At 39.3% G+C, this 15388-nt stretch overlaps 1 protein-coding gene across 1 annotated transcript in view; it reads left to right on the top strand.

The window, feature by feature from the left end:
- ATP10D (ATPase phospholipid transporting 10D (putative)) overlaps positions 1 to 15388 on the top strand; it is a 103953-nt gene that overhangs the window by 52896 nt on the left and 35669 nt on the right. The window contains exon 10 of the mRNA XM_077757820.1: positions 9725 to 9963. Within this exon, the coding sequence (XP_077613946.1) occupies positions 9725 to 9963 (239 nt within the window). The remainder of the gene's footprint in view (positions 1 to 9724; positions 9964 to 15388) is intronic.

The following is a 15388-nucleotide window of genomic DNA, read 5'->3' as shown; positions in this document are numbered from 1 at the left end:
TTGAAATTAACATCACTTACTCATTCAACATAAATTTTGTGAGCCCCTAATATGTAGAATGAGTCCCTTGATCTCATGTAGCTTTTAGTTTAAGGCAAGGAGACAGACAATATTAAGAATTATGAGAAATTATAATAGCATATACTTCTATATGTATAAATATATAGCTATAGCATATATCTATAGCATAAACTTCATCATGTAATATGTATTTTTGTACATACATGTTTGTGCACATGTTTGTACATATCCTATTTTTATAAAATACCTTTCTAGAAGTGGTATTATTGGATCCAGAGGTATGCATATACACAGTTTTTATAGAGCCTACAAAATTTACCTGTAAAATACGTGCTTGTTCACACTTCCACAATCCAGAAAAACAACACCTGTGTTTTATACCAGCCATAATATGATGAAGTTATTCTTTTTAACCTGTGTGAGTTTTGTAGACACGGCGCTTTATTGCCTTAATTTGTCTCTGATTAGCAACAAGATGTTAATTTTTCATATGCTTTTTGGTCATTTGAATGTCCTTGGTAAAGGGATCATTCTCCCTGTCCCTCCCCCCCATTTAAAAATGAGCTCTTCTTAGTGATCTGTAGGAGGGTTTTTCTATTAAGGCAGAGCCAGTGTTCAGTTTTTCAGGCTTTGTTGACTGTGCCCAGTATCCATTTTTATTTGTGCACTTGTATTGAACTATATATTAAATAATTTGAATATCAACCCTGTGATATTGTCTTTATATGGTGAGTATTTTCCTGGCTCAACATTGATCCCTATTATTAGTTTTCTATTGCCACATGACAAATTGTGACAAATTTAGTAGCTTCAAATAATACAAGTATACTGTCTCAGTGGTTTTGGGGCCAGAGCCTGGGTGCAAAATGGCTTCATCCTCCCTCAGGATCCATCACCAAGCTGAAATCTAAGTGTCAGCTGGGACTGTGATCTTATCTGAGGCTTAGAGTCCTCTTCGTAGTTCCCTTGTTTGTGGCAGAGTTCAAGGTCTTCTGGCTGTAGGACCAAGGTCCCTGCTCTCTTGCTGACTGTCAGCCTGATACTGTTCTGAGCTCCTGGTGGCACCATTTCTTACCACGTGTTCTCTCCCTAGCATGGCAGTTTGCTTCTTCAAGGCCAGCAGCCAAATCTCTAGCTTTGAATTTCTCTGACCTCAGGGAAGTACTGACCCCTCATTTTACCTGATGTCAGATCTACCTAAGATAGTGTTCTTTTAGATAAATTCAGATTCAGGTGTTTAGGGATTTGATTACATCCTTTCACATTGCCACACAATATAATTTAATCACAGGGGTGAAACCCCATCATATCCACAAGGTATGTGCATCAGGGGGACTGGAAACTTGGGAGCCAGCTTAGATTCTGTCTAGCACAGTCTCATAGGGTGTTTCTTCTTGTCAGAATTTTTATATGTTTATTAAATCTTGTCAGTTATTGTGAATATTAATAAGGTTATGAATATTAGGATTTTTGCCTGTAGTGTTAAACTTGGACATCCCACCTGGCCCAAAATTTAAAAAAATACACCGTGTTGGGGCATCTGGATGGACTCAGTTGGTTGAGTGTCCGACTCTTGGTTTCAGTTCAAGTCATGATCTCATGGTTTGTGAGTTCGAGCCCCACATTGGGCTCTGTGCTGACAGCACAGGGCCTGCCTGGGATTCTTTCTCTCCCTCTCTCTCTGCCCCTCCTCTGCTCTCTCTGTCTCTCTAAATAAGTCAACTTAAAAAAATTTTTTAAATACACTGTATTTTCTCTTAGGCACATACATTTTTAAGCCAGGTTTCATTGTTACCAGTGAATGTGAGGGATAAAATGTTGAATGTTTATCACATAATTACTACACAAATATAAAAAATAGCTAGTCATGTTGGATATGATGATACTCCGCCTTGTTTTATCTTCTTTTTGCATTTTTTTGTTACAAAAACAATTATTATAGAAAATCTCAGATAAGCTGAAAGAGGAAAAATATAAAAGTCATCAGCAACCCTTACCAGAGTAGACTGCTGTTAACATTTTTGTGCATTTATTTTGATTCTTTTTCTTGTGTACTTTAATATATGTTTTTTAAACAAAAATGGCATCATAGTGTGCTTTTGCTTTTATGACCGTTTTTCTGATCTTCATCACAATCACCTTTCTACACTCTTCTTACTCTTCTAGTGGCTTATGCTGTATTACACTATAATAATTGCCAAAATGTATGTAAATAATCCACCATTAATTTAGGTTGTCCACGTTTACTGTGGTAAGCAATGCTGAGGGAACCTTGCTAGCTAAACTCTCACACCCGTTTGTGAGATGAGTGTCTTCCAAAATAGTTGACTATGTAGATCCTTATTTTCAAGAAGTCTCTTAGAGTAGTGTTTTCACAAAATATGTGATGGGGAGTAGAAAATTGTTTTCTGTATTTGTAGCATTTAAAATTTTGTATTTGTAGCACTTACGAGGGCTGGGACCAGCCCTTTCCTGCCCCAGTCCCTGAGCCCACACTTGGGCCCAATGAGTGCTTCTCTTCTGTAGCCCTTTATGCAGAGAAGGTACCAAGAGACTGAGAATCACATGCTATCATGACCGAACTGTCTGTGGACCCTGGAGTGTTGCACTACTTCTAAGGCTAACAACTTTGCCTGTTGCCTGTGAACACTTCTCTACCACACACACATATAGATCCTGGTCTCTTTTCTGTAATGGTTTAAAAACAAGGACATGTAGGGGTGCCTAGGTGGCTCAGTTGGTTAAGCTTCCGACTTCAGCTCAGGTCATGATCTCATGATTCACGAGTTTGAGCCCCACATCAGGTTGTGTGCTGACAGCTCAGAGCCTGGAGCCTGCTTCGAGGATTCTGTGTCTCCCTCTCTGCCCCTCCCCTGTTCATACCCTGTCTCTCTCTCAAAAATAACTAAAATATTAAAAAAATAAAATAAATAAAAACAAGGACATGTATACACACTCCGATTGATGAAGGAAGGGATAGTAGGGACTACTTCTCTCCAGAATTTAACCCTAAGATATATTATTTTTTCACTGACATTAAAGCTAGTTAACCCTTCAGGATTTGGGGGCAAAATCACTGCCTAGGAGATCTGTCCATAAAGAACATCACTGCTAGGAAAGAGCCCCATGCACATATGCATAAGAACTAAATACATCTGACGACACTATTTTATGTTTTAAAATCTTGCAACTTAGGAGCACCTAGTTGGCTCAGTTGGAAGAGTTTATGGCTATGGATCTCAAGGTTGTGAGTTTGAGCCCCACATTGGATGTAGAGACTACTTAAATAAATAAACTTAAAAAAAAAAAAAAACCTTGCAACTTAGAAATTTGGTTCATGAACCTAGCAGCATCAGCAACACCTTGGTGTATGTTAAAAACACAGAATCTCAGGCTTCTTTTTAAAACTTCAATTATAATCTTCTTTTAACAATATTTCCAGGTGATTTGTGTGCATATTAAAAATTTTAAAGACAGTCCTTTAAAAGATTACTGAAAGAGAATGTCTTTTTTAATAGTCATCTTTTTAGTTGAGAATAGCATTAGATTTACAGAAAAGTTACAAAGATGCTTTTGAGGGTTCCATTATGCACCCCTATCTAATTTCCTCTGTCGTTAACATCTACCATTAATTGTACAATACATTTGTCATAAGTAATGAACTACTACTGATGTCATTATTAAATGAAATCCATACTTTATTCAGATTTCTTTTTCTGTCCGAGGATCCCATCTAGGAGACCATATGACAATCCTTATTTAGACTCCTCTAGATCTGGAAGTTTCTCAGGCTTTCTGTTTTTGGATGACCCTAGTCATTCTGAAGGGCAGTATTTGGGGATTTAGTAGAATGTTTCTCAATTTGTGTTTGTCCAGGGAGTGCCTTTATGATGCGGTTTATAAATCTGATCTACACAGTGAGAACATTTATTAGTTTCCAAGAACAAGGATTTTGGAATCAGCCTTCCTGAATCTGATTCCCATGTTTACTGCCTATAAGCTTTGTGACCCTGGGCCAGTTACCTAATTTCTCTGGGCCTCAATAAAAAGAATCCATAATAGGATTCATGAAGATAATTCATGAAAAGTCACTCAAACTATGGCACAGAATAAATTCTTTGTAAATATGAGTTGCTATTGTTCTTATAATTATAGTTGTCAAAGTAAGAAATAGATTTATCTTTTGAGAAGTTCATGATCCCCTATGGAAGACAGGCATGGAAATGTAAAAAATACCTTACTTAGTCTCATAAGGTGAAAATTTCATGTTTTGGAGGTGATTTTAGCATTGATCAAGGCTTGGGACTAGAAGGATATCGGGCAAGAAATTTTTGGAATGTTGGGGAAATGCATAGGGAATGAGTTTAAAATAAAAGATTTGTGTGTGTCAAGGATACATGGATGATACAGTTGGCCGAAGCTTAGCTGAGCGTGCTGTTTATAAGCAGGTGAAAGTTGGGATGCTGGAAATGTTTGGGGGATTAGTTCATAGCAAAGTGCTTGGAGGATATGGGGATGGTACGGTTGGGAGGAGTCCATGAACACATTATGCTGTTCACCCTTGTTTTGGGCCCTTTGGGGAGCACGTTGAAAACTGTGATAAACTTTTCCACAGATTTTTGCTCACTTCTTCCAAATATTAAATAAATGTAAGTAATAGGCCCTGAATAGGTTATTAGATATTTGAAGGAATCGGAAGAGAAGATTAGGGATTAAATAAGAAAGAGAAAAAGTAGTTAACCTAGCATCTAACCCACTACCTATCTTGATACAAAGGAAAAACTATATTCTTTGTGTTTTTTCGGGTGAGTTGGAAGGCAAGAATTCCTGTCCCACTGTGAGGCATTTATGGAACTAATTAGAACCTGCTTTAAGAGACATATGAAAAGTTTTCATGATCAGCTGGATAGATTAAAAATTTTTTTAATGTTTATTTAAAAAATTTTTTAAATGTTTGTTTCTGAGAGAGAGGGAGAGAGACAGCGTGAGCAGGGGAGAGTCAGAGAGAGAGAAGGAGATACAGAATCTGAAACTGGCTCCAGGCTCTGAGCTAGCTGTCAGCACAGAGCCCATCATGGGGCTCAAACCCACCAACTGTGAGATCGTGACCTGAGCCGAAATCAGACACTTAACTGACTGAGCCACCCAGGCGCCCCTTAATGTTTATTTTTGAGAGAAACAGAGAGACAGCAAGAGAGAGAGAGAGACAGCATGAGAGGGGGAGAGGCAGAGAAAGAGGGAAACACAGAATCTAAAGCAGGCTTCAGGCTCTGAGCTGTCAGCACAGAGCCCAATGTGGGGCTTGAACTCATGAACCATGAGATCATGACCTGAGCCGAAGTCAGATGCTCAACCAACTGAGTCACCCAGGCACCCTGGATAGATTTTTGTTTATCAGTATGGTAATAAGCTTTTCTTTCTCATACCCAATTTTTAATTTTTTTTAAGTTCATTTATTTATTTTGCAAGAGACAGAGACTGCATGCAAAGAGGGGAGGGGCAGTGAGAGAGAGGGAAAGAGAGAGAATCCCAAGCAGGCTCCACACTGCCAATACAGAGCCTGACGCAGGGCTCAACCTTCCAAAACTGTGTGATCGTGACCTGAGTCAAAACCAAGAGTCAGACGCTTAACCAACTGAGCCGTCTCATATGCAATTTTTGAAAAATCTTCATTGAGTCTAGAAGTATTACACCAATAGCTTTTTAAAAAAATCTCATTATAACTTTACTGGCATGTTTCCTTCCCATAGCTTTCTACAAAATGACTGAAGGTTACTCCATGTGTTCTTGATTCCACTCTTCAGTGCTATTTATTGAGCAAGTTTGTCCTAAGGGCCAAGCTGTCTGGCATTATAGTATTTACACAGTTGCATGATGACTGATTTCCCTAATGATGGCCAGAAAAAATTCCTGAAGTATAAGCCTATGTTTCTATAGGTTCTGTAATACTGTAATTATTTATTTTAAAAATGGTATCACATCACCAATAAATTTTTTTAGCTACTCAAGGAGTTATCAACCTCAGGGACTATTGACATTTGGGGCTGGATTATTCTTTGAGATGGGTGCTGTCCTGTGCATTGTAAGATGTTTAGAGGCCTCCATGGGCTCTGCCCACTGAATGCCAGCAGCGCTCCTCCCCCAGTTACAACAACCAGAGTGTGGACAGGCATTGCCAAATGTTGGCTGGGGACAAATTCACCCCTTATTGAAGATGACTGAACTAACCTATAATATACAGGTAACTGCTAACGAGATATAAGATAGTGGATACATGTACTGGCTTTGGAGTCAGGAAGACCTAAATTTAAATCCCAACTCTCCCCCCAACTCGCTGTTTAACCATGGTCAAAGTATTGAATCTCTCTGGATCTTAGCCTCTCTTTCCTGCAAAGTGAAACAGTATAGTGCCTATGTGGTAGCATTATTTTTAAGATGAAAAGGGAAGATCTAGATACAGATATTAATATAAAGAACCTAAACAGATGATTGATGAACAGTAAGTACTCAATAAATGTTAAGTCCCTACCCCACAACATTCCCTTGAGTCTAGGGATATTTCATTCATGTGTCTATTCAGACATTCATTCATTATTCATTTAATAAATGTTTAAACTACAATGCATGGACTCATTGAAATCAAGCAGGGAATATTGGTGTAAAATGATAAGGAATAATACATGTTAACATATATGGCTATATTTAGAAAGAGTGTGGCATGAGGACTCCAAGCATTGGCTGTGAACTTCATAGAACTGGATATAAGACTGATGAATATTACTTTTGTGAAATGGGGAAAATTCATTTGATTTCTTTATTACTAAAATTGAGGTACTGATAGTTTCTGCCACAGAAGGTTGTTCTAGTTATTAAATGAGACAAATGCCTGGTGCGTAGTAATATTCAGTACATTCAGTATATAGAAGCTTAAAGGCCCAGCGAGAGAGTGTCAGTATAGTTACAGATGTCACCATTGAGGAGCTGGCCTTTGAACTAAGCTTTCAGAGATGTTGAGGATTTATGTAAGTATAGTAAAAAAGAATGGATATTCTAAACAAGGGCACAGGTGAAAATGGAGAACTTCAGTATGTTTGGGATTAAATAAATGGATAGATTTCTAAAGCTGAAAGGCCATACAGGGAAAGAGTTCTGTATATTTAGGCAGAGAATATAATGAAACTTGCAGAGCTGGAAAGGATCTTAAAGTCATTAAATCCAAATTGTTCATTCTGCTAGTAAGAAAACAGGCCCAGGAAGAGTTAAGTGATTTCCTACAAGACACTGAGTCTTTGGAAGAGTTGGTTCTAGAGGCAATCACAACATTGCCTCTTAGCCTCTCGTCGTCCTTGAAAAATACAGATAAAAACTATTAAACTATGAAAAAATATATATTTTTTGAAATTAACTTGCCAAAAGCCATACTCTAAGTAGCTAGACGTGCCTTGACTACAGCTAGCAATTCAGCAAGTACACATTTACTGATTGTTTACTCTGTACTCCCAGACATAATGATTAACAAGGCAGACAAGGGCTCTCTCACAGAGCTTCTGTTGAATAGTCACAAATAAATCAATTCTTAAATCAAGAAAAATATTAAATAATGAAAAGTGCTTTTCAGAGAATTAAAATGAGATGATATGATATAGAATGATTGGAAAGCACTTTGTATTGTGTAGGGGAGCAAGGCCCTTCTAAGGATTAGAGCTTAAATCTGAATGACATAATCTTGAAGTTCAGGTGCAAAAATCCACCAGTTAGAGGTAGCAGCTAGTATAGAGGGGCTCAGGCTTAATGAGCCTGGCAATTTTCTAAGTAAGAAAAGAAGGCCAGTGAGGCTGGATTTTAGTGGATGTGTGGAAGAGGAAGGGGCAACAAAGTTAGAGAACATTAGTGGAGGTCAGATCATTTTGAGTTATAAAAGCCAACATAAAGAAAGGTTTGTGCAGGAGTAATGTGATCTACTTTATGTTTTAGGAAGATTATTCTAGCTACTGGTTAAGTGATGGAGTGCAAAGGGATAAGGAGACCAGTTATGAGGCTATTTGCACTAGTCCAGTTAAGAGGTGATGATGGCTTGGATGAGGGTAATGAAGATGCAGAGAAGTTGAGATATTTGAGATGCAGCTTGGATAAGTAGTGGACAGCTCTTGGTGATGCTTTGAATATGGGGCTGGACAAGAAGAGAAGAATCAAGGAGACTCCTAGATTTTTGGTGTAGGTAACTATATAAATAGTTAGGTGCTATCTATGAAGATGGGGAAGGCCAGAGGAAGACTAAGTTTGAGGGGTAATGAGGGAGAGAGTTCTATTTGGACCATATCAAATTTAAGGTATCTATTATTTATTTAGTCAACAAATATTTGTTGAGTATTAACCACTACTTTGGGCTCTGGTGATCTCATGATATATTTTAAATTTTTACTTAAATCCAAATTAGTTAATATATAGTGTAATAATGGTTTCAGAAGTAGAATTTAGTGATTCATCACTTACATATAACACCCATTGCTCCTTAATGCCATCACCCATTGAGCCCATTCTCCTCACCCATCTCCCCTCCAGCAACACTTAGTTTGTTCTTTGTATTTAAGAGCCTCTTGTGGTTTGCCTCCCTCTCTGTTTTTGTCTTATTTTGGGAATATATCATATTAACAAAACAGACAAAGCTCTTTGCATTTTTGGAGTTTATATTCTACTGAATGATTCAAAAAATAAAAACAAATAAGATCTACAGTGTGTAGATGGCAGTAAGTGCTGAAGTGGTTATATCTGGAAAGTCTTTGCTGGCAAGGGACATGATATGAGACTTGAGAAAGGTAAGCCATGCAGATAATCTGCTTCAAGAACCCAGTAGACATCCAACTGGAAGTATCAAGTGGAGAGTTAGATATACATAGGAGTCTGGATTCCAGTTAGAAGTTGGAGTTGAAGATACAGGTTTAGAAGTCATGTGGCAGAGTTGGTATTTCAAATGTGGGACCAGTTGACATCACCAAGGAAGAGTATATAGGTGGAGAAGGGAAGAAGCTCTAGTAGTAACCCAGAATTTGATTGAAGAGAAGACAGCAGGAGAAAATAAGAAGGAATAGCCATTGAAGTAGGAGGAAAAACGGGTACACATGGGGTCAGAGAAACCAAAAGAACCATTTCAGGAAGAGAATGGTCACCCTTGTTGGATGTTGCTAAGGATCCATATAACAAATGGACAGATGCAATAATGAGATTTGATACCTTGCCAAAATAGTATCAGTGGACAAACAGGGACAGAAAGCCATGAGATCAGTTGAGGGGAGATCAGGGTAAGCAAAAGAGGGGAAAGTTGTAAATGTGAAGTCCTTGAGAAGGCCAGAGGAGTGGGAGGCAGATCATGAGAGGAGAGCTTGGCTTTTGAAACTTTATCCGTAGTAGTAGTAGGAGGGAAGACAGAATTTGGATACAGATGTGGATAGGTTGGTAGATTTGATGATGGGATAAGAAGGGAGTTGCTGTCTGATTGCTTTTACTTTTCTCAGTGAGGTAAGTTCATTAAGGGAACCTGGAGAGGGGACTTTGGAGGGCAGTTTTGAAAAGGAAAGAGATGGTGTGAAATATCTGTTTAAGTAAATGTCTGACATACTCAGTTTGCAAATGGTTCTTCTTGGGTAATGACCCAGTATGGTTTTTGGTTGTGTTTTTTTTTTTTTTTTTTTCCCTTATCTCTCAGCCAAGAGGTTAGAGTCCTACCAGGAAGCTGTCGCTGAAGACGAAGATTCCGCAGACACTCCCAATGGCTCCCTCAGCAATATGACAAAACCGAGGACCTCCAGCTGCAGGACAGTTCATAATGGGCCCTTGGGAAGTAAATCCTTGAATCATCTTGCTGGGAGCTGTTTAGCTCTGGGAGGTGGAGAAGGAGCCAGTGAAGCCCCTCACTCCAGACAGGCTGCTTTCAGTAGCCCCATTGTAAGTGTGAATGCATGCCTTGAATCTTGCATATCTATAATGAATCATGAAAAAACATCCTCCTAATTATGACAGAGCCAAACACTGTTGTCTTTCTACCTGAGAAGAGACCACGTAATTGCGCTTCAGTGTAATTGCTGCATAGAATTGAAAAGATAAGCAAACAATATCACAACTTCCTAATATGTGGGATAATTCAGTGTATCGTTTCTGAAATAGCATAGTATTTCTGATCAGGGCCAGTCGTGTCTGAGCCTAAAGAAGGCTGCCTTGGGGTGGCTCAGCTGGCTAGTGTCCAACTCTTGATTCAGCTCAAGTTATGACCTCAGGGTTGTGAAATCAAGCCCTGTAGCGGGCTCTGCACTGGGCATGGATCCTGGTTATCATTCTCTTTCCCTCTGACTCTCTTCCCTGAACTCATGCTTGCTCCCCTCTCCCTCTGAAAACAAAACAATCAAACAAACAGAAAAATCCAGAAAGGCTGCCTTAGTTTAAGGACCATGACTCACTCTCAGAACAAGCAAAGCTTACCAGAGTTATCTCACAGACAGGCAAGTATGTCTGAATGACATATGTACTGTTAGTATCCTTCAAGGCCTTTTTTCTGCATTCTTCTCTCCAATCCCATCAAACCCTGAATCCCTCCATTCCAAGTCCCCAGAATGACATTTTCTGATATTTCAGCCAGGTATCACTTGAGTTCCCGAAGGAAGTTTTGGAAATTGTTTAGTCATACCCATTGACAAACCCATTTTGCTGTGGAAAAATCTAGAGGGCCACGTGGAAGATGGGAAAGAGGAACACTACTTACATGAAAGAACCAGAGTTCAAAAGTTTTGCTGTACTTAAAGTTGCTTCTGTAAAACTTCAGCTGCCCCCTTGCCTTCCACATATCATTAACTCTTGTTTTTTACGAAGACGGGGATTCCCAGGCTTGGGACTGCAACTGGTCTGAAGTAGGTGGCGTAACAAGTAACAAGAACAAATCTACTTTGGGGAAGCTTTGTGTGTCTGTGTTGAATTTATTGTATGATTTCCATAGCAGAGATGTGATCTAAGTAGACACCAGTGGTCTCATTTGTTCTGGAAAGGCCTCGAAGGGAATCTCCTGGCTCTTTTCAAAATTGCCAGTAAAAATTGAGGCAGTGAGGGTGATCATTTCCATGCAACTCATTTAGGTCATTTCTGTGGCACTGAAGATATAAAACCTGTCATATTGTATCTTGGCCATACGTCAAACTGTTCCAAACATCCAGACTTAATTTTTTTTTCTCCAACTTCTGAATGGAACATGGGAAAAGAATGCATACAGCCTCTTCTGTGCAATCACTATAAGGCTGTATCACAAATAGATATATATTTTCTTCTCTTTTTACCTATTCCTGTACTGATCTTTTATACTTTCCACCCACAGGAAGTTAACCACATGTTGACCCATGTTTACTTGGAAATAGTAGGCACGGGTGACCCACTGGGGTTGTGGTATACCTACCCCCTCAGTTTCCTGATTTAGCCTCATTCTCGTCTTGGAAAAAAAAATGATATTTCTTGAAGTCTGTTCTTTTATCTGTACCATTTCCTCCATGTAAAATTTATTCTCCCCATTGACAACCTCCCTCTATCTACCAAATCTGATGAAATACTTATTTCTTATAAGACTATATTAACTACTCCCTTCCAAAGACTTTTATGTACATATTCCCCCCCTTCCTTGCTTCTCATTACACAGGCCTTATTTATGTCCCTGACATGTACCATTAGCTCCTTGAGAGCAAGAATTTAACATCTTGAATCCTCAACATCTAGCTCAGTAACTCACATATTCACCCTCCATAAAGTAGTTTTGAAGGCTGTTAAGTGAACTGTTTCACAGGCTCAGTCTCCCCACTCAGTGCATTTTGTTTTCACTTGCCCTTTACTTCAGTGCCATGTGCCATTCTGATTGTATAGATGCCCTGGGGCTGTTGTTTTGGGTTTTCAAAACCACCCCATTATGTATAGGATAAAGAGGTCTTCCTTGAAATATGAGATCATCTCACTCTTGCTCTAGACAAGTTGATTTCATCCTTTTGAGACTACAGATTATTTTGAAAAAGCTATGGATTCTTTGACCTGAAAAATTAGCATCTGTTAAAATTTGGCATCCAATTCCAAAAGCCTGTCGGTGGAGCCCAGGTTAAGAACAGCAGCTTGAGAGCACACTGAGAGCCTGTGATGTCTAGAAATGAAAAATTATAAGCTAGAACCTTGCATGGGGAGGCACGTTAAGAGCCAGGAAGTACGGATCCTAGGCGGGCTACTGGCAAAAATATGCCAACATTGGGATTTAGCAGGTCATTGAAGCCCCAGGGTCCTGGGGCCTATTTAGAAAAAGAAACCTTTTCTTTGTAAGCCAAGGTTTTTTATGCTGCTTTCATCCTCTCTATGTTTTCATTCAACAAGAGTGCGGTTTGTTCTACCCAGGTGGCTACTCGCTTAGATCTCTGTATGGCTCTCCTTTCTGTCACTGACATCTCAGCTTCTGTGTCACCTCTTCAGCAAACCTTCCCTACCACCTAATCCAAAGTTCTTTTCACCCCACCCTGTCTCTCTCTGTCTCAATCTAGAAACATCTTATTTGCTTATGGATTAGTGTTTGGATCTGCTGTCTCCTCTAACTAGAATGTGAGCCACACACAAGCCAGAGTCCTAACTGTCCTATGCATCCCTCTGTCCTTGAGGAGTACCTGATGTCATAGATCAACAATAAGTATTTATGGGATGAATGAATAGATTAATAAAAAAGAATAGGAAAATACTAGACACAGGGATATAAAATGAGTCAGATACGTCCCCATCCTTCAGTTTTGTTTCTAGGAAGAGGAGGCAGACCTATAAATAAGTAAATACAATCCTGTATTAAAGATGTGTTAATAGTAGGTTAACCCACAGTAGAGTGAGGGCACGCAGAACGAAGTGTTCAACTTCTAATGGGGGAGGAGGGATCAAGAAGGGCTGCAGAAAAGAGGTAAAACTTGAGTTAGGATTAAACTAATGAGGAGGGGTTTACAGAGCATAAAAGAAAGCAACCACAGAGCCCTAAAGACCTAGACTTTGCAGCAATAAAAATGAGAATTGAGGTAAGAGAAATGGACCTGAATAGAGAGGGTCAATAATTGATAAACATAGGTGGGAAATAAGCCAGAAAAGTGGGGGAGGTGATAGAGAATTACTAAAAAGGAAGCATGGTTCTATGGAAAGCCACTAAATTTAAATTGATGTTTAAATATTTCTTAGAGAGGGGCGCCTGGGTGGCTCAGTCAGTTAAGTGTCTGACTTTGGCTCCTGTCACGATCGTGTGGCTCTTGAGTTTGAGCCCCGCGTTAGGCTCTATTCTGGAGCCTGGAGCCTGCTTCAGATTCTGTGTCTCCCTCTCTCTGCCCCTTCCTCACTCATGCTCTGCCTTTCTCTCTCTCTCTCTCTCTCTCTCTCTCTCTCTCTGTCTCTCAAAAGTAAATAAACATTAAAAAATTTATTTTTAGCATTTCTTAGAGTTTCACTCTAAGAAACACTCTAAAGTTTTTTTGGTTTTTCTGGGTTTTTTTGTTTTGTTTTTTGTTTTTTTTTTGGCTTAGTGCAGATTAGCATTCTGAGATTCCTCTGGAAATGTTTTCTAACTCATGGGATCTCAAAGCACTAGATGACAGTATAATCAGAGACTTTGCCAAATATCACGTGCCAAATTTCCCAAGCATCCCTTGGCTGACTAAGCATTGAGTAAGAAAGAAGTCTCTCAAACTTTACCACTCTCTTCTATTGACTTTGGCAAGGAGGTCCTTGAGGAAAGGATTATTCTCTGAGTAACTGAGGGCCCAGGCACCAGCTCAGTGTTACTGTGTACGTGAGATGCATGAGGAAATATGGCTGACTCATTAGTGAACAGCCATCAGGTTATTAGTGCCTATAAACTGCACCAAACTGCAACAGAATTCAAATTTTGCTAAGTCTCATATGACAGGATAGTACATATTGATGTATTTAAATAGAAATTTGAGAATGCTTCGTGACAGCATATATTTTGGACCCATTGTGAGCCTGGTGACCTGCCCGTAGGTTCGTGTTGTGCAGGTATCACCTCACTCATTATCTCATTGACTTTACATAGCCACCCTGTGAGGTAGGTGTTATTTTTACCATTACTCAGAAGAAGAAAATCCAGCTTGGAGAGTGAAGCAAGCTGCCCGAGGACAGCAGCTGCTGTGCAGTGGGTCCAGGACCTAAACCCAAACTCATGTGCTCTTTTCTTATTAAGCCTATCTAGTTCTCACCAAACTAAGCATAAAATACACGCCATGGTCTTCTGAGCCTAATACCACATGTCTCACTTCTCCGTTGTTCACTCCTATCTCTACGTCACCTCTGCTGGCTTCCTGCAGTCAGTATGCTTTGCCATCCAACTACATCAACGACTCCTCTGGAATACAGTGGCATTTTTGCACAACTTGATTTGTAGCTGATGATCCCTCTCTTGATTCATCTGAAAGATTTCTAAAGTCGTTGTCTACATGTTACTGTTTATAAACCATTTTCTAGTACAACGTTCTTTTATTAACACCAGCATTCTTCAGTTAAGTGTGCGAAGTACTGTGTTAAGCAAAATGGATACATTTTTTTTCAATAGCAGAACTTCTTAGAGCTAATTTGTACTAAGAATATTTATTAAATTTTTTAAAAATATTTATTTTGGGGAGAAAGAGAACGAGCACAAGTGGAGTAGGGACAGAGAGAGGGAGGCAGAGGATTTGAAGCAGGCTCCATGCTGTCAGCTAGAACTCAAGAACCATGAGATCATGACCTGAGCCGAAGTCAAGAGTCAGACACATAACTGACTGAGCCATCCAGGCGCTCCTGTACTAAGAATCTTTAAGAGAAGGGCACAGGGCATATATTGCCAAATATATTTGATGATCAGAATCTCTTGGAGGTACCTGGATGGCTCAGTCAGTTGAGCATCCGACTTTGGCTCAGGTCATGATCTCATATTCGTGGATTCGAGCCCTGCATCAGGCTCTGTGCTGACAGCTCAGAGTCTGGAGCCTGCTTTGGATTCTGTGTCTCCCTCTGTCTCTGCCCTCCCCTGCTCCTGCTCTGTTTCTCTCTTATCTCTCAAAAAATAAAATAAAAACGTTAAATAGAAAAGTAATCTCTTGGAGGAACCCTCATTAACGTCATGTATATTACTAAGTGATGTTCTGTTGCCTGTTCATACTAATGTGTATTTTGGAGAGCTTTTTTTGTTTATTTCTGTTTTTGTTTTTATTCTAATAATGATTTGAACCATAAAATATTTTGTTAAAGTAATATGGTATGAATAATGTCCTTACTTTAAAAGAGGTGGTACTTAGCAGTCATTAAATGAATCATCAGTTGCTGTTGGATGCTCTGG

The sequence above is a fragment of the Crocuta crocuta genome, unplaced genomic scaffold (genome assembly GCF_008692635.1).
Source record: "Crocuta crocuta isolate KB4526 unplaced genomic scaffold, BGI_CrCroc_1.0 scaffold282, whole genome shotgun sequence".
In the NCBI taxonomy this organism is placed as follows: Eukaryota; Metazoa; Chordata; class Mammalia; order Carnivora; family Hyaenidae; genus Crocuta; species Crocuta crocuta.
This window is presented reverse-complemented; position numbering and strand designations above follow the sequence as displayed.